General features: G+C 44.3%; 3 protein-coding genes across 3 annotated transcripts in view; 2 read left to right on the forward strand and 1 right to left on the reverse strand.

Moving 5' to 3' along the window:
• Positions 1-19,714, forward strand: part of LOC126561484 (uncharacterized) — a 100,373-nt gene that overhangs the window by 10,564 nt on the left and 70,095 nt on the right. The window lies entirely within an intron of this gene.
• On the forward strand, positions 4,741-7,782 carry LOC126561558 (uncharacterized). The gene is made up of 4 exons (XM_050217780.1): positions 4,741-4,920; positions 4,986-6,308; positions 6,384-6,643; positions 6,711-7,782. The coding sequence occupies exons 1-4, from the start codon at positions 4,741-4,743 to the stop codon at positions 7,777-7,779; spliced, it is 2,832 nt and encodes a 943-aa protein (XP_050073737.1). The 3' UTR covers positions 7,780-7,782.
• On the reverse strand, positions 10,547-12,840 carry LOC126561749 (protein windpipe). The gene has a single exon (XM_050218059.1). It carries the CDS (start codon positions 12,838-12,840, stop codon positions 10,726-10,728), a length of 2,115 nt encoding a protein of 704 aa, XP_050074016.1. The 3' UTR covers positions 10,547-10,725.

A 19,714-nucleotide genomic window follows, 5' to 3' on the forward strand; every position in this document is an offset into this window, starting at 1 on the left:
GTTGCACTAATGAAAATGCATTTCTCTTCGCATGGTTCGTTGTTTTTTACGCGAGCTACCGCGTCCTACAACTAACTCTGCAACACACTTTATCGGACTTTGTTTGACGTTTATTTCAGCTGCAGTTTACTTATTTATGTGAACGTTAGTGAACTTCCTAATGCTGAAATGCTGGTTCGACGGGCTATGGGCCGAAGAGAAAGAATTGAAATCAGAGCAAAGGAAAGAAAAACACGACGGTGAGCACTATTAATGGGTTTCTTATGCAGAACGAAGAGCATATTTCCCGTAGAATAGACACGAAAGAATCGGCTATCGTTGCTTTGTGGAATGGTGGAATTTGAACTGCCTCAAATTAATGTGTTTCGTTCTACTTTACCTATGTTGCTTATAAGACCTTTTCCTGTGGGACATAAATTTTTAGGAAAATGTCGTCGAAATCAAAATTTACATTTAATTGTGATTAGAAAGAGAGGCAAAATATGATGAGAAGGTTAAAGAAGACGCAAACAAATAAAAATTTTAAAAGAATATTGCAAAAATTAAAGTAAAAAACGTAAAAAGATATTAAACCAATTTAAGAAAAACGAAAAAGACTGATAACTAGAGAGAAGGAAAAATAATACCATAATTAAAAGAATAAAGAAAAAGTCATTAAAAATAGGAGGAGAGAAATACGAAAAATTCAACACTAGAACAAAAATCTGGATATAAAAAAAAGTCGAAAATTGATAAAATTTTTGAAGAAAAATACTCAAAACTGACATTAGATTATTTCAAATTTTAATAGTGCGTACTACACGTACCATCCAAACAATTTATTGCTAAAGTTTAACAAAATGAACGTAAGTCTTAATATATCCCTTAATAATTCCATAAGTGACGAATTTTATACGTTTTCTGGCTCAAAAGATGCTATTGTTCTATGAAACAGAGCGAAACACATTCAACGCGAGCATGTAGCGTTTTATAGAGCTGACTTATATTATGTTTATTCAAATGAGTCCCACTCTAATGTACTGCTTCGCTTCCATGTGCTGGCTGGCTTATCAATCGAATGTACCGAAATGTCTATTTTCCCCCACTATTCCACTTCGAACACGTTAACCGGGTTGGGAAAACTAAATAGAATTTTTCCTCCCGGTCTCTATTGATTCTATCGCACCTTCCTTTTCCCAGAGTGGCAAAAATGACTGTGGATACGATTTCTCTTTTTTTATGATTGTCATTTAACCGCAATCTTTTCCGGTACACGATATTCCTGCTACCGCGAATAATAAAAAAAACCTGCAATAAAAAATGGCCCCCGAGGGTGATGCACGTTCATTGATTGTGATTATTTCAAATCGACTTTTGTGCTTGATTTAGACGGTGTACAGCAACACACTTATACACCACCGTACGAGGAAGTACGTTAGTGTACACACTGCGAAAGGCGAACAACCGTTCACAACCGGAAGACATATGGAGCGATTGCACAACGCGACCAAACGCACCCGAACTACCAGCACGTTTTATAAAGCGAGAGGAACAATTCGCCTGGAATGGGATGTACACTTTCACCACCAGTAATCATGTGCGTGTGTGGTAAGGAGGAAAATGATTTCTAATTTGCATATTTTGGCCGTTTTGTCGCGCACAAACCATAAAATTGATATTGTTCAATCAGAGCGTCTCAGGATTTTGATCGCCAGATGCTAGATGCCTTGACTAGATAAATACAAATCGGGTGAAGAAAGCTGCGGCCCTCAGTGGTTGGTTTGTGCAGCTCCGGAAATGACATTTTCTTCTCTCAATGACCAACAATGGTAAATTTTTATTTTTTTTGTGTCAATGGAAAACTTGTTATTTAATGTGAGTAGCTCAGGGAGTAGCAGTGCGTATTAATGTGTAGATAAGTTTAAATAATACTGCATTCGGTACTTTTTCTTTTTTTCTAATTTCTTTTTTCGGAAAGGTTTTTTTCTAATCGTGTCTATAGTCATTATTGATGAATAAGCGATGCATGAAAACCAGATTAGATTTTGATTTTATTTACTTTTTATTTTATTCAACTTATTTTATTTATTTATTTACAATTGATTATTACGGTCCAGTGCCGCATTGTCAAAACCGCTAGTTTATTTATAATTAATTATGACGGTCCAGTGCTGTCAAAACCGCTAGTGTTGAGTAGATTTTCACATATTGATAAGGTATTTCCTGCTTATTCTTTGCCTTATCCCGGGCATACTCGGTTGTATTATTTTATTCAACTGCTAAAGTACAAATAAATATGTTTTATACTACCTTACCTACAAAACTTTTGATGTATACTTTTTAGTTATTTTGATTCTGACTACAAGACGATAATTACTTGTTTCTAGAATGATTATTCGAAATTTGTATTATGTTATGTTCTTCATTCGCAAGCATTTTGTTTTTACTCTATTAGAATGGCCGGTTCAATGCGATAGCAACGCTTTCGCTTTAGTTGAGGGGCTTTTACTACTCTGAACCGTCAAAGAGCACCTTGTTCCGGGTATACTTGACTGAAAATACGGAAAAGGAAGAAGAAGGATTAGGATTTGAGTAATTTACTCTTGTTTAACTATTTTACTGTATATTTTTGAGGATTTGAAAACATTATGCATTTCAAGTGCCTAAAAGTATGCAATCGTTTGACACATTTTCGACGTTTCTTTTAGTTAAGGTTATAAAAATTCAGCTGAACAAAAAAAATAACGTAAAACACTTTTTTAATCTCCAATCGCTTGCTCATCGTACCCCAACCACGCCTAATCCCACAAAAAAAAAATACCAAAGAAATCAAATTGACAACAGGTTCCGTTCATCTATCCCGATGAAATCACTCCGTCGCTCGTTCCACCGTGGACGGAGAAAATGTGCACGCTATCCCTGTTCAAATTTTTCGCCACCCTTCGCCATCGACATCATCTTAAGGCGTACGCCACACGAAGGATTATATTTATCTCACTTTACTCCGCAATCCGGCGTACTTCGGCGCACGAACTCCAATAGCCGAGCGTACGAACCGGAACGGAACGTTCGAACTCACCCTTCCCAAAAACGGTCCTTAGCATCAACCTTCTTTTATCCTTCGTGGTCATTGACACAACCACATTTGCAGGAGGCGAAATGGGGGAAAAACAACATTAACACAAGCCAATGGTTAGGGCCATACAATTATGTTCCTTTCGCACACGATAGCGCGCGCGCACACACACACACACCAAATAGTAGCTCCATAAAAATCAGATCAAACCAGCCCGACTAATCGGGCTCCCCATTCATCCCCCATTTCTGTGCCCCCGTTTTCGTTGAATTAGTCCCGTGGGGGAAAATGGGCCGATTTTCTGCTCATTAAAATCAATGAGCAAATCATAAGCTCACTTAATTATCATCCTTCGCAATCGGGGTGGCGTAAAAACCATTCCCCGGCAAGAAGTTAACACCGCACTACACACAGCGAATGAGGAAAAACTATCACAATAACGAGGGGGGAGCATTTTCCTTCTTTGCTATCATTGCTAACATTCCTTAGCACGTAGTTTGGTGATTAATAAATTTATGAGCAGAATTTGTCAGATTTTGTACAATTTATGGGTTACGATTAAGCAACGGCTTGCAGTTCTATTTCCGCTTGGTTTGAACGGCACTGAGAGTCAACGTTCGTCTCCATTTTCTTGTTTAACAACTAAGCATAGCAATAACTGACAGTAGCAAAACACCTTTAGTAAATCATATTCACCACATAAGCTTAATCACCACAAAAATGGAAGGGTTCTTTGTGTGGTGAGCTTTTATTTTTTATCGCCAAAGAAAGAATCGTGTTGCCTCAATGCGCCTTATCTTATCGGACTCCTTAAGAGGTGGCATTAGGAGACGCACTAATGGGTGAACCATAGCCACTGCGACACCACCACCCATCAGACGCAACTTAACTCCCATTCCATGCGCACTGTTCAACCATGTCACTAGTTAAGTGCGGGCTCTCTGGCCATGGGTAGAAGGCGGAAAGTGTCGATACAATTGAACTATTTATTATTATCATCCCTTAATTAGTTAATGTAAGCTAAGCGCGCCTAATTGATTGCGGTGTGCATTTGTGTGATACAGTGATTGACGAATAACGAAAAACGTTCTACCGTGAATAGATTCTTCCATTAAAGTGCGTGTGTTGAGATTATCATGAGCAAATGTAAGTGTTGAATTAGATCGATTATTGAAAGTGACCTAGTGGGAAAGAAATTCACGCACAACACACCCCGATTATACAACAGGCAGGACAGTGGCGGTAATCGATAAATCCCTAGTTGAAGCTGGTGTTGGATATGGAGGACTATCCGAAAATTTCCGCTCACAAAACAGTGCGACATACAGCAGCTTTACGTTAAACGCTCCCCAAAAAAAAAATTACCCAAGTGCATGAACCAGATAATCGCTATCTTATCTAGTGTAGTGTGATAGGTTCCGAACGGTGAACGGGACCAACGAGTGTTTGCAAGCTCCATAACACTAGTCTCACCAACACGCAAGCATACGCGACATAGGAATAGGGTTAGGTGATCTGGTGTGTCTGTGTCTGTTCTGTTCTTTGCCCACCGCCACGGTGCTATGATTCATATGGACTCGTTTTTTATCACTGTGCTGCTGGTGTGATTGCAAAACGGCAAACCCCCGATATATGGACGTTTTGGAAGTAATCCACATACCTACATTTCTCCATTCCCGCACAGCATGGAGCGACAAAAGGTATCTGTGATAGTGTTGCTGCTGATGCTAGGGTCGCTAGCACTCCACGCAGCGGGACAGGAAGTATGTCCGGAACCGTGTAGCTGCGACTGTGAGGAAAGCATGGCGTGTGTCGATTGTTCCGGGCGTGGCCTTACCGAGCTTCCCGTTTTTGCGGACATTAATGTAAGTGGGCTCAAGTCCTTACTTGTGAGTGTGTACGATTTTATTCAATCGCCACCATTTTGCAGATCGAAATTCTTGACCTTTCCGACAACCTGTTCACAACGATCCCACCCGAGCTGGGTCAATTTCCAAGGCTACACTATCTGGACCTGTCGGCGAATGCAATCACACGCCTCCCGGAGGATGCGCTCACCGGCATGAGTTCGCTGTCCATATTGATCCTCTCCGAAAATAACATTTCCAACTGGGCCGACATTCATCCGAATCGCTTGCTGCTCCCAGCGGGAAATCTGAAAGAGTTACGCCTGGCGAAGAATCACTTCACAAGCTTCTCCAGCAACGATGATAACCTGGTCCTGACGAGCCTTTCGTTGCGTTATCTCGATCTGAGCGAGTGCAAAATTTCAAAAGTTTCCGGCAACGAAGTTATACAAGGGTTGCGCAGCCTGGAGCATCTGAAACTATCCGGCAACCCTATCATGTCCGTCTCGGACATGCAATCCACCACACTGAAACGGCTCGAGCTTAACAGCTGCAAACTTTCGGCACTGCAACCTACAATCTTTACCGGACTGACCGCGCTTAAAGAGGTTAATCTGGCACGGAACCATCGGCTATCGCTCGTGCTGCCCCACGAGGAAACGTCCGTCCAGTCGGTGACGTTACGCAAAATTAACCTCTCGCACTGCAACATGGACTCACTCGATCTGCATGGCTTCCCGAACCTCATGACGGCGATCGTACGTGGTAATATGGTCCGACAGCTCGATCGTGACTTGTTTTCCGATACGGCACTGTTGGAACATTTGGATCTTTCATCCAACGCCATCAGCAGCATCCATCCGGAAGCGTTCCGTGTGCTAAAGCACCTCAAAACGCTTGATCTTTCCTTCAACATGATATCGCGCATCGATGGAAAACTGTTCAAAACGAACGATCTTCTGACGCACATCAACCTTAGCCGGAACTACATTAGCCGCTTTAGCCGCGTGTCGGCCGATTCGCTCGTGTACCTCAACATGAGCTGGTGCGAAATTCTTACGATCGACTGGGACGCACTCGCGTCGATGGGTGAGCTTATTGAGCTGGATCTTTCCAACAATCTTATATCCGACATACCGGACACACTGTCTTCGGGAACGCTGCAAACGCTCGATCTCAGCATGTGCCGGCTGTCATCGATGCGGAACACAACGTTGGTCGGTCTGCCGGAGCTGGTGAGAATCAATCTTTCCGGCAATCGATTTACCACCCCGTTTCGGGTGGACTTTTTCGACAAGAATCCGTACCTAAGCGAAATCTGGCTCGGTGACAATCCATGGCGTTGCGACTGTCGCAGTGATGAGTTCTTTCAGTTTTTTCAATTTCTTACTGATCCACCGGGAAGGGTAAGCATGCTCGAGCGGTTTTTCTGTGCCACCAGCTGGTGGATTTTCTAAAACTTTTCCATCTTTCGAACACAGATTGGAGATCGAAAGAACCTGCAGTGCAACACACCGGAGGACTTTTTCGGTGCATCGTGGGAAGGTGCCTGTCGGTCCGTTTGGTATCCGTACGAAACAATCGGCAACGCGGAACGTATCTGGACCTGGTTGATGGTGGGTGTGCTGTCCTTTTTCGGCTTCTTTTGTCTGATTTCATCGATCAAGAAATTCATCTCCTCTCGCAAGAAAATAGCCGCGGAACGGGAGCGGGAACAAAATCTGCAAGAATTGCGTGAGATGTAAGTTTCGAGATTGGGATGAGTGCCGAGGTTTTGAATTGTTTAAACTTTTTCCTCCCACTTTCAGTGCTCGCGACAATCGTGTGCGACTTCAGCAGGACGCACCTCAAAATGCTCCGGACGCACGAGAATCAAGACCTCCTTGTTACGAGGATGCCTTACTGCTTCCCAAGCTAGATGCAGCTTCGTTCGCCTCACTCGATGAACTGATGTTGCGTGGCAAGCGTCGCAAACGGCGCCGTAATCGTCGTGCATCCGGTTCCGAGGCTAAGGATGACGACGATATCGATGAGGAAGAGCGCATCCAAACACGTCAGCGAACTAGAACTCGCAGTGAAGATGTCCTTTCACGGAGACTGGAAGATACATCCTCACTCGAGCCAGCGCCTGATCGGCCACCCGTGCGATCCATCTACGAACGGCCCACATCAAACCGTGTCGTGTCACAAACGGAAGCTCTGGTCCACATCTCTACACCAGCCGTCACACAGGAACAGCGTGATCGCGAGGAGGACGAAGAACTGCACTACCATTCGATCGATATTCTAAGCCTGCACCATCAACCGTCATCCGCCAGTGAACGTTCTGCACCACCGCCTCCTCCACGGCTCAGTTCCACCATAACCATGCCAAGCGAACCAATCGAAACCTTCACCGGCATTAGCCACAGTCCGTACGCCAAGCGCAAAGTAAAACCTCTCCAACATCTTAACCCGAACGGAAGCATTGAAGAGATCACCGATTTTGCCGATCGACACTCGAGTCCGTACGCGAAACGACGTGGCCCGCTAATGTCCAGCTTTCGGGACCCATCGCGAAAACTTCCACCCCTACCGGACGGCCCACCGCCTCCCGTACCGCAGGCGGGATATGGTCGTTCGTCCGAAATCACACTAGTCGAAAACTATTTCCAACCAACGGATCAAAATCGTATCATCGATGAGCTGGATGATTATGCCGTCATTCCGATACAAATTAATGCTGGTTCTCTTGAGAGTGAACCACAACCATCTACCTCCGGTAGCACTAAAGCGGTCGTGTTGGCGATGGACGATCGAGATGGACCGTTAAATGCGAGTGATTCTAGTGAAACCAGCAGTATAGAAATTATTGCACCTTTGGTGCTGAAAAAATAGAACGGAGCCTAATGAGAAGAGTAAACAGTATACGAGAATCAGTACACAATTTGAATGAAAAAGGTAGTTTTTGTAGTTGATAACGATAATATTTAAGTGAATGTTTAATAAAGTTCCTTTGTATGAATGAATGATAATGAATGATAACGGTCCTATTCGAAATCTATATTTAATTCAGGATTTTCTGTTGGAAGTTTTCTACATATCCTTCGACTAACTAAACATCTCCAGAGGCGTTTTTTTTTTCAGTGATGTATAAGTGTTAGGACTGTAAATGTTTTGAGAATTCAGGCCCATAGAATGAAGATTTTTTCTTCCTGAGTTCCTGTGATTGTCCTGAAAAATATCGTCTGTTGCTTGTTTTATTGTTGGATTGATGCAGCATCAATGTTCTGCCAACTTATTATGCTCTCAGGAAAAAACCGGATAAAAGCGTCCGCCGTTAGTGGGTCGATCTCTCGCGCAATTCTTTGCTACGTTGTCAGATCTTCTTGAATCAGACAGATAGGCTAGTCTAGCTCCAGGACTAGTTCGTATCAGTGGATCCGCATAGCTGCTGAAAATGTTTTCAAAAGGAGAATTATTTAACCGCGTGCTTAAGTTCAACCAACAACAATTGCCTCTAATTCTTCCGACGGAGCGGAAAAGCACTACTGGAGTGCTGGACCTACATCCGTTGGGAAGGCAAAGGGGAAACTTCTCCCAAATCTGAAAGTGATTCTCCCAATGGCTTACTATGTGCAACTCTTAATTATCATTATCATCTCTTATAAAGTTGAAATTGCAGAATGTTATTGTACTTCTAATTAAATTCACAGGTTAGTGTACACAGAATAAATTAAAGCATAAATTTCCTTTAAACAAACCCACTGTGCTACGGAAAGAGCCTTTGAAAGCCATTCACGAAACATGAAAACTTTCAAAATCGAGCGTCATTAGTTTGCTAAAAATAGCGCTAGGTGGCGCTATTCAAAGGTTCCATGCTTCAAAATAGATGGCGCTTTGTACTTTTTCAAAAACAAACAACGATCCGTTATCAGTAAAGCAGCTATGACCGCAATTATTCATTTCACTCGATATTTTATCATGTTTCACAATGATCATAATTTTGTACAACGTATCTCCTTGCCTAGAAAAGATAACAACACTTTTCCAATTTCTTTCATCACCCAACCTCTTCTAAAACCAAAACTCGATTAACACAACCATCCATTCGTACTCTACAACATGTTTTCGCTGTTTATTTTTTCATCGGTCTCTAGCTTCTCACGTTATAAATTATCTATAAAATTTAAATACATTTCTTCCTACACAATCGCACGAAAGACGCAGAAAACAAAACGGTTGACTCGATTTCGGAACTTCTTCTTGCTATCCGAAATAAAAACGGGCGCACCAGACGTATGCGTGCGTGTACGCTTCGTCTCTCGTCACAATCAGCGTGAAACGCAATGGGGGCACGAAGGATATGTGTATGTGTCTCAGTTCGCTTTTAGACATTTGGACACCGTGTGCTTACGAACAGGACGAACTTCGCCTAACATACACACCACTCCATGTGCCGACTTTACAACAATTAACAGCAACAAACCTAGACTCGATTAAAAAGACCGTGCGTGCGTACCCTTAGTCATTCCTCAAAAGACCATCCGAAGAATTGCTTAAACTCGCCATATAATTATTCTAACTATTCGCATCCTTCCCATCAGTGTATGTGTGTGTGTGTTTTTTTGTTGATGTGTTGATCCTGGTGATTCCCACATTTAATGTACAATTCCTCACTTCCTTCGATTATTTGCAATCTGTCTCATTTACCGCTACGATGAACGACTGGTGTGACATGAACTAGTAAACTCTTCTTATAAGATTGTATGCCTCTTATAAACCTCGTCCCAAAACACCCACCCCATATGATGCACGGTTGCATTTCATCTCTCTATATTCGGAAACCTATCCTAAACGATCCTGCTGAAAGCCTTACTTTATATGATAAGCGCCGATACGTTTTCATTTCACCTCTTCATGTTTTGCAGCCTACATACTAATGGTTTCGTCTTCTACTTTTCTCGATGGTTAGTTTTTTTTCTCTCTAAAGCTCCCTCTCTCTCATACTATTAGGATAAATTTTGTTGCGTCCAGGCACATCGCTCCCACACTCCCTTCGTACGCAATTGGCATTTTGGCAAATTAGAATACAAGTGTGTTTCTGTTGTTGGTTCGGTGTTGTTATCCCTACTACTGCTACTACGCCTACTCTACGCCCTCCAAACACGATCTCACTGTTACCTTCGGTTCCGAAACACTATATACACTTTTATTGATCATGTCGCTTGATAGTGTGCAACCCCGCATGTAGTTCCTGTCGTCACCTCCTTCATATGGTTCACAAGCGGCACAGACACGAAAGAGCAATATGGTTGAATTTGGCTAGAAAAACAGCTACACAATATGGTGTTCGTTCGATTTTTCGATTTCTGTAATTCCTTCCATCTTGGGAAGGCATTGCCCAAACCTCCAGATGGCTGATGTGCAGTTGTGGGAAGCATTGTAGGCACCAAGGCAAAGGATATGTTTGTGCATTAGGCTAGAGCTCGCACGAGAACTCACGAACGAAGATCATCCACAGAAAATCAATAAAGGTAACACACCCCCCGCCATGAGGAAGCAAACGCGAAGATCCATTCGATCCGAACCCTGCTCCTGGGATCTGCTTGATCTCGACTGTTGTTTTCTTTTGTGTAATAAGCTGGGAGCATTCGCCTTAGCCGAGGCAAGGATTAGTAGATTAGCAGCGATTTTCATCGAAACACACCCCGATAACACGATATCCGAAACCGAACGTCACACATGGTCACGAGCTACGGCACATATATCACGCGGTGGTTTGTACGGCCGCGGCCTGTTACTGCTTCTCTGCCCGAGCCACCACCGCTGCGCAACCGTTCCCTAGAACTTTTGGTCATCCATCGTGGTAATGATATCGCCCGCCCGCGAACGACTCCTCGTCACCAGGATGGGCGTTTTCGGCTTGGGCGTCTCGGTAAGCTTTATTTTCACGCGGCCCGTTTCGGGCGAGTACACCGGACTGTAACGATCCGACTTGGGCGAGGTAGGCACGTAAATTGGGCTGTAGCGTTTCGAACGCGGCGACTCCATCGGCACCGCTAGATGACCGTCCGGGTCGGTGACGTCCCCGTTCGATGATGGCACGTGGTTGGGGGGCTTGTGGACACCGGCCGGTGATGCATCGCCGTTGTGTAACGCACCATTGCCATTCGGTAGACCCGTCGTGTTGTTGTTGTCCGCAGCTGGTGCAGCCTGTACCGGGTCATTTGTTCGCCGTTCGGCCGCAATCGGTTTGAACGATTCCATCGGCTTCTCGAGTGACGTCCGCACCGGTTTCACTGGACTGAATGCGGTTTTCTGAGGATCTCCAAAAACCCGCTCGTAGTCTGTTTTGTCCGGTGACATGAGTGGTGTTTGTTCGGCAGTTCCTGGGCTACCTGCGCCATGTCCATTCCGGTCGCCCGGTCCCTTCTCCAGCAGATTTTTGTTCATCTCCTTCATCTCGCGCCCTGGACCGTTGGCCGTCTCGACATCGTACTTGCCACGACGGTTGCGCGAATCTGGTTTCCGCTTGCACACAACCATAATGATCAACGACACTAAAATAATGCCCAGAATGGCAAGCAGTAAGTACGTTTTCTGGTTGTCTTCCTCGGGCTGTGTTGCAACAGCTCCTTCGTTCTCCACCAAAGGAGTTTCCGAAGATCCACCACTGCTACCCGTTTCACTTGCGGTCTTCAGTACACCCGCTGCTCCAATCACCCGAGCATTCGTTGCTTCCGACGTAGTCTCATCGGGCACGGTTCCATGTGATGTTTGCTCGTCGTCCTCATCACGGAAGATACCGAGATCCTCGTGAAGGCTGGGGAACTCCATCGGAGTTTCCTCCGGTTCCTCCTCAACGCTGTGATCGGGCTCGATCGTTGAGACGGTCGTGCTACTCACTGGATCAAGATCGAGCGATCCGATATTCATCAATAATAAACCACCACCACTACCGCTACCATCATCCGTTTGGTCTTCCTCCACCTCACCATCATCTACCACATCAGCGATTACACGTGCACTAACATCCGTCTCTCCGCTACCTTCATCAGCTGCACCATCGAACACTTTCCTTCGCTCGTCCTCGCCGATCGAAGAGTCCGCTCCAATGGCGGGTCCATCGCCAGAAGCTTCCTCGTCCTCGTTCACAACAATCGGTGGCTCGTTACGCTTCACTTTCTCACCCACCGGGAAGTACTCGCGCTTAAAGTCATCCTCGTCCTCTTCTTTCGCTTCCTGGTGAGCAGCATCACCCAGCATCAGTTCGTTATCGTCCTCGTAATCATCCCACCGGTAGCCTTCTTTGCGTTCCTCCGCTACCGACGGATTGCACACATCCAGCTGACGGACCTGCAACCATGGCTGACCCTTAAACTCTGCCGGTGCCATACACTTGACGTGCTCGTCCGACCACACGTGCCGCGAAGTTAACCAATTTCGGACATGCAGCGTCTCGCAGGTACAGTTGATTGGATTGTTCGCCAACTCAATCGACCGTAACCGCTTCAGCTTCATCAGATGCACTGGCAGGTAGGTAAGATCGTTGTACGTTAGGTTAAGCGACTCCACAAACGGTGGTATGCGGGCCAACTTTGCCGACGTGATACGATTGTGGCTGAGATCGAGCTTACGGATGCGCTTGCCCAAATGGTTCACTTCCGCCAGCCTGTTCCTCGATAGATCCAGCTCGGTGATGTTTCGCACATTTTCCAACACTCCCGGAACCTTCGTTAGCTCCAAGCCGGACAGATCCAGCCGAACAATGGGTTGCGTTTTGTCAAGGTTCCTCAAACCAGCCACACTCGTACATCGTATGGTCGAGTTTGTTTCACATCTGCACTCCTGCGGACATTTCGTTGCTGTCGTTTCCGCTACGCTCGGGTCCAAACAAACCGCAGCTAGCAGGGTTGCCAATAGCACCAACGCTTTCGGACAGCTTATGGCCATCATTTCGTTTCCTCGCACGCACGTATTCCGAATGTCTGCAAATAGAAAACGGCAAAAAAATAGAACCTATAACATTTCGTTTAAACCTTTTTTGGGATAGACGGAGGACAAAAAAAAAAAGATAAAGCTCACGGGACGTTCCTTCCGGTGCGCATCGGAGGAAAGATCGACTGGCGCAAAATGTAAGCGGTCCTCGTTGTACGAACCTCTCCCCTAAAACTGTGCAGCCACACTGGCAAAGTGTTATCGATTATGTGAAAGAGGAACTGATAAGACGCTTATCGCCGTTACATGATGTCCAGGGTCACTGCGAAGCAGTCGGCCGTCGGTTGGGTAGATCGCCTGTGTCCAAACTCTAGCACGAAAGTGTTACCAATAGCTGTGTTCGAAATAGGAAGCATGTTACTCACTCTGGCCTGGTTCGAATGTTGCATAAATTCACGATGTTCGAAAGGTGTTCGAGTGTTCTTTCTCAAAGTGCCAATAAATCAAACGCGAACGGAAGCATATATAATTCTACACTTCGATAGTATACTCATTCCGCCAAGGTCGCAGGGTCTAGTGGGAATGTTCAAGCAGAACACTTTAAGCATGCTATTCATAACTTACTGTAGGCATTCAAATTAGACCATTCGACAAGCCAACTTTGTAGCATGGAAAGTATATTTACATTCAATCGTAACTCACCACAGTTGCTTGAGAAGTTCCCCAAAAAGTAAACATTCACTTCTACGAAAAATTCTACGACTGTACTCTATTAAGAAGACTCAGTATCTGTAAACATGCTCTCATACTTGTTCCACGATCAAAAAATGGAACTTGGACAACATTTAATACCCCGTATGCAGATGCACCGTCACTTTCATTTTCCAATGCCACACGAGGTTCAACTTTAGTTTAGCACGATACGTCATCCTCCTCATCAAACCTCGCTAATGTTTCAATCAAAGATCTCTCGCATCTTCTACCGTCCCTCCCCCGAAAAAAAATCAACCAGTTTGCGCAATTCATTGAACGGCAATGTATTTTTATCGCTACGCTATCCACCATCACCAACTGACAATCGTGCGCCCGTTGGTATCGCGCTTGTCTACAGTGTTCTGTCCCAAATGGATTGCGTCCATGTATTGCAATGCTGGTGTGAGCGAACGTTGTCCCGCGTACGAGGTCCACATTTTCCGCAACCCGATGGCCGTGCGGCGCCAGCCGTGTTAGATAAGGCAAGCGACGCCATTTTTTTCGTTTTTCATTTCACCTACAACTAAACGGTATCCATTGTCGAAACAAAAAAATCCAACACCCTAACGAGGCCATCTCCTCCGTGTGGCTAAAACCGCGATGCAATTTGCTCGGCAAGTGCAACCCACCCGCACCCCCTTATCTCTTTCTCGCTCACAACTCACCCACCACACAACGGACAGCATCGGTATGGATTCCTCACTAAGAATAGCTGCAGATGAACGGATTTCTTCAAACGCAGCCACAAACCGCAAGCGACAAACAAAATCACGCGAAAAAACAAAGGTCACTGTCGCTGGCATTTGTCGACAGTTGGACGGCAGCAGCAATGGCGGAGTACTACTTTTCACCCCCCCCTCCCTCTCCTTACCCACACAAATACGATGGTACACAAGTGCTGCACTAACTGGTTGAAAGTGAAAGAAAAACGACCATCGAAAGGAAAATTTCTCTCGCGTGCGCCTCCGCTTTCGATGGTGTCGTCTGTGTGGACTCGTTTTTTGACACCCTTTTTTGTGTTGTGGATGCAGAAGGGGGGAATGAGACCGTGACTGCAACAACTGCTTGTGTCGTGTCATTTTGGGGTGGGTGGGTTAGTGGGCGCCTAGTACAAACGTGACGCGACCGAGGTCCTTCCATCCCACCCCTTCTCCTGCAAGTCTAGTTCTTAAAGAAATTGTAAAATTCAAGGTCGGACATCACATGACGGATTGGTATTGACGGACAGAGTTCGGTTGACACGATGGAAAATACCTTAAATGCAGTGGCGAGCCGGGTTTCACCGGTGTTGAGTGGGTGGTTTATTTGTATAGTGCAACACCGTATGAGGTCAGCAGCAGTAACAGAGCAAGGAAGAATGTCTAAATGAGTCATGTCAAAACGGAAATCTAAATTTGTAGGATGAGCTTTAGGATTGGAGGAGACTGTTTTCAAAATGCATGGTACAATGAAACGGAAAAAGATACTGTAACAAGTCAAATCGAAATTGTTTCTTTACGCAATTTGTAATTTAACAAAAATACCATCACTACCTGCCACGTCGTCTCAGGGTAGTTGGCCGGGACATGAGTCATGGATGTTGGAGTTTTTAGCTTAAAGGACGCCTATTTTATCAATGCATCCGTGATTTTGGCCAAGAAAGTATTTATATATGGTCTCTTCTTTAAATTGTTTCTCAAGTTGGCGTACGAGAGGGTCCAGAACTAGAGCACGTTAAGGTTGGCATATTTGGGAGGGTCTTGTGAACAACCTATGGAAGATTCCTTGTACTATAGATTTCCATGACGACTTCCAATACTGCAGAAAAGATGACTCCAGACCAGAAAGAAGAGAAGATCTTGGCATACTTTTGTACTGATTGTGGATCACAGTTTCTGTTGAATGATGCACCCGTTTAAAATGATCCAGGCTTCCACTCTATAGACTTATTAACCCTTTTTCCAGAAGTACTAGACAATGATAGATATTCTGATCTGATCATATCTGATCGACACGAAGTTTGACACAATGGCTGGCTTCATTTAGCCCAGGAAATGAGCAGGTGCTAAGAAAAACACAACGTTCTTTAAAAGTTTTCGCCCTAGACATCGTAAATAAACTGATTTTATTATTTATTACATGGCCGCAATGATTATGGTCATATTGCTATAAAAAAAACTGAGGAAGCTCTGAAATTTTGACATTATTAGGTCAATTAGTATACATTGACCACTGACATTTTTTTCTGCTTTATTTTTCTAATGCATACGTTATTTGATCTCCTGTAACACAAAAGATGAGCATTGTCTATGTTTAGCCTGTTTTATTTCAAAAAATGTACTGCAATGAAAAAATATGAAATGTATCTTAAATAGCCAACCCGAAGCAAAGTAAGTTAGTAGATAAAGAACGATTTTACAACTCCCGTAATCGTTTATCTCTAAACTCCATTCAATCGTGCCCTCCACATGGTGGAATTGGTTGAACTAAATTCAGCCAGATATAAAATTCCAGTTAACCACCAAGAATAGGTCAAGGATGATACAGATTTTAAACCCGAATGAGAAACTGTCTTACAGTTGGAAGCAACAATTCAAAGAAACCTATTTTCCTTTGCCATCTTACAATGTTTGATGCACTGGACCACCGTATTCGTCTGAATTTTATACTTTACTCTTTCCATTTTCCAACCCATTTGCCTGCTAACTCAACGCTAGTCTACTAGCATTAGCATTGATTAGTGGCGCATAAAATGCCATTAAAACCATTTCAAAACTATACGCTTCGATCCTACTAACCAGCTAGATTCAACCGGACTCTCTTCATTTACTCTAATACGAACCATTGATTGTGCTCGAGCCTAGGCGTGTAGTGCGACAAATCAAGAATTTTACCATCCCCAGCCAGCACCAATATGACCACCAGTCGTCACGCGCTGTTTGTGAAGAAGGGGCGACGAATCTTGTCCCTTCATCTCTGCTATCTCAAACGACCACTCTTACTCTCTTTTCCTCTGGTCCAGTCGTAAGCATTACCGATTATTACCATACATAACGATCATCTACTATTTGCCCTAATCAAAACAACAATCAACGTTCAACAACCATTGACCATTGACCATTGGCTCCAGCCACGCTGGACACATTCAGACGACACGAGCGCATCTACCCACCTCCACCCCCACCATTTGCACACAGGGAGGCAACGAGAAGCACGAGAGATGTGAAGCCCGTTCAAAACGTGCAAAAGGGCACAGACATCCACGAGCAGTGCAGACGAGAGAGAGAGGGAGAAAGAGGGATTCAGAAAACAAAATACTCACCATAATAAATGGGACACAATTTTAGCACGCGCGTTACCCCAATGGTAACGTGTTGTGGACCGGTTGGGTTAGGATGGAAAGCGTTATTCGATTGCTTCAAGAAGTAAATATTATCACCGCACGGCCATGACCGTGACATTGAACGGCTTGCAGCGCACTGCCAATGACGCCGCTGAGGTTGGACTGCATTTTATATCGATTTAATTTGCGTTGGAAAGAAATAACACGATGCTCACGTACAAGTGACGATCGAGTATGATTTGGCTGTTCAACGAGAAAGCAACCCACGTCCATTCTACATACTTCAGCTTCAAACTCCGAGCCACCTTGTCAGACTGCTCACGAAGATGAATGTGATCGTCTCACATCACTCCGCCATCAAAATGGCCTTCCATATGCCGCCACAGTCGAAGCGTTCAGGCAACATGTCGCAAAACATAATAATTGCAGGAATCCGGTTGCTGTTGTCACTCGACAAGGACCATTCGTACCATAACTGGACGTAATGAACTGCACCGCATCCGAATGATAAACCTCTCTAGGAGGACGATGCTGATCATGATGATGATGAGGTTGATGATAAATGGGTTTTAATGGAGTGCACTTTAAAAGTATCATTGAATCGATTTAGAAAGCAGCATTTTAATAATCAAGCTGAGAGACATTATTACATCCATAGTTTGAAGTTCGTTTAACCTCGTCTGTCTTTGTCTTATTTGGCAGATTATTCTTGGGAAGGATTTATGTTGTTCTCGAATAACAAACATCACGGAATGATCATTACGAAACAAATCGAACAATTAAGCAATAAATTGAGCCTAAATATGGGCGACATCAGGAACAAGGAAATGAGTTAATCCCGATGTTAAAGTAAAACCCATAAAAAACTATTTTAATTAACACGCTCATTACTTCATCGCCGTATGGGAAACAGGGACGTAAAACGCTTACATTTATAGCCCATCAAGATCAAAGCGATGGGCGACGGAAACATTCGTACATCCGTGACATTATAAAACGTTCAAAAAGGAAGAAACCTCCTACATCCATAACCGGCACGAAAGTGCATTCCTCGCAGCCTAACCTTAGATCGCTGGGAAGGAGAATGAACCCTCCCTAGAAGACTGTACGGAAGCACCAAGACCCAGAAGTGTTGACATTGTGCCATTGAACATTGCATGTTAGCCCTATGACCCCTTAAACGAACCAACTATATCTCGTACGGTCTGTCAATAAAGTGCATGCATGCAGGTGCATGGTAACCGTTGGAGTGAGACCATAATGTCCATAACAGGAACATGGAGATCTATGTTAAGCATGTTTCCATTGATGGCATCAATGGCGCGACCCATCTGTGGGATGGTTCATGCAAATCCCTGAAAACAGATGCAAAGGATTGGATCTCGGTTGAAAGATAATTTATAGCAAAATTTCTCATCTCGATATCAAAACTGCTTCTTCTCTTGCTAGATGCAATTAGAGTCGTTCAAAAATTACCTTGCTGTTCACCTTCACTAGTGCCCCAAGGTCTATTAATCAGCATAGGCACGCAAGCACAAGTAGTTGATCTCTAGGCCACGTGTAGACAGTTTTTTTTCCTAACCTCTAGCACACGAGAGGTTCATCTCAGACATCTCGATCGTCATCTGGGGGGAAGATGAACGAGGGTGAGAACTCGCCTGATGGTATCTATCTGTCGGAGTAGCATGCGTTCCTCGCTCGAACAGGTGACAGAATCGGTCAACTGATTAACTTCCGAGATTCCAACACACACCGTTCGTGACCGCTCTCGTCGACTTAAGCGAATTCTCTGCTGTGGAATCAGCTCGTTAATTACTATCTACGGACATTATACCTTCAAACCTGTAGGTCAGACGTTCCACACATGCGCCACATCAGAGGGCGATCACACACACACACATACAGGAAGTGATCAGGATGACATTATAATTGTTGTTTTTAAAGCAATTGTCAGTAAAAAAAACTATGCGCCTACTTCTGGTCTCAATCAAGGCACCAACGAAAAATAGTTTGCCAATCAGTCTTAGCTCAGATCGACTCTGGCCAATTCACACCAACTTCAGCTGCACGTGATTCTACGGAAAGGCAAACAAACAGCCACCCTGAAACGTGATCCTAGCTACTTCACGCGTCGTCAAGTGGTCGCAAACAGCTTGCGTAAATAGAGCACCTACAATTATTCTCCAAACAGAGCATAGGGCGGTGGATGTCGTGAATCAACGATATAGTTACTTTTAAGCAATGCAATGTACTTTTTTCTTCTGCGAATTTGACACCTCTTATCAGAAATAGCTATCTTTACCGGACGCTATAAAAATAATGTCATCAGCGTCTGTGATAATTTTGTACGGTGATGTCATTGGCATGAAGATTTCTTGTCGTCTGTCTGAATCAAGCTAGTAGAAGATGAAAATAAAATAGAATTTTAACCAATTAAAGGGTGATTTACTGATATAATTTCACTGTACCGTTCTAGTAATCCCAACACATATCCGTGTCCGCCCAAAGCAACGTGAAACTCCGACAGTTGTAAATAATTACAACACCACGCATTTCCCTGGCCGTCATGGGAGAGCAACTCTACCCATCTGGTCACACTTGCTCGAGAGAAGTTTGCGCTACCGCATATGCGATTCCGATTTGCGTTCTCCAACGATGCAATTTGCGGTGACTTTATTGCACTAATCCGCAACCCATAAAACAACGCCAACAGCCGCCCTCATTCGGTGAACCAACTTTCCTGCATACGCTCTCTGGACCCTGCGGGTGAAAGAAGCGAGCCAAATAAATTGGCAAACGGTCGGGCAAATCATCACC

The sequence above is a fragment of the Anopheles maculipalpis genome, chromosome 3RL (assembly GCF_943734695.1).
Source record: "Anopheles maculipalpis chromosome 3RL, idAnoMacuDA_375_x, whole genome shotgun sequence".
NCBI lineage: Eukaryota > Metazoa > Arthropoda > Insecta > Diptera > Culicidae > Anopheles > Anopheles maculipalpis.

What these genes read in the sequence shown, in the direction of transcription:
- LOC126561558 (XM_050217780.1), top strand. Translation starts at nt 4,741, where the DNA reads ATGGAGCGACAAAAGGTATCTGTGATAGTGTTGCTGCTGATGCTAGGG. An exon ending in TTACTGATCCACCGGGAAGG is followed by an intron (nt 6,309 to 6,383) that starts GTAAGCATGCTC and finishes TTTCGAACACAG; the next exon opens with ATTGGAGATCGAAAGAACCT. An exon ending in CTGCAAGAATTGCGTGAGAT is followed by an intron (nt 6,644 to 6,710) that starts GTAAGTTTCGAG and finishes TCCCACTTTCAG; the next exon opens with TGCTCGCGACAATCGTGTGC.
- LOC126561749 (XM_050218059.1), bottom strand. Translation starts at nt 12,840, where the DNA reads ATGATGGCCATAAGCTGTCCGAAAGCGTTGGTGCTATTGGCAACCCTG.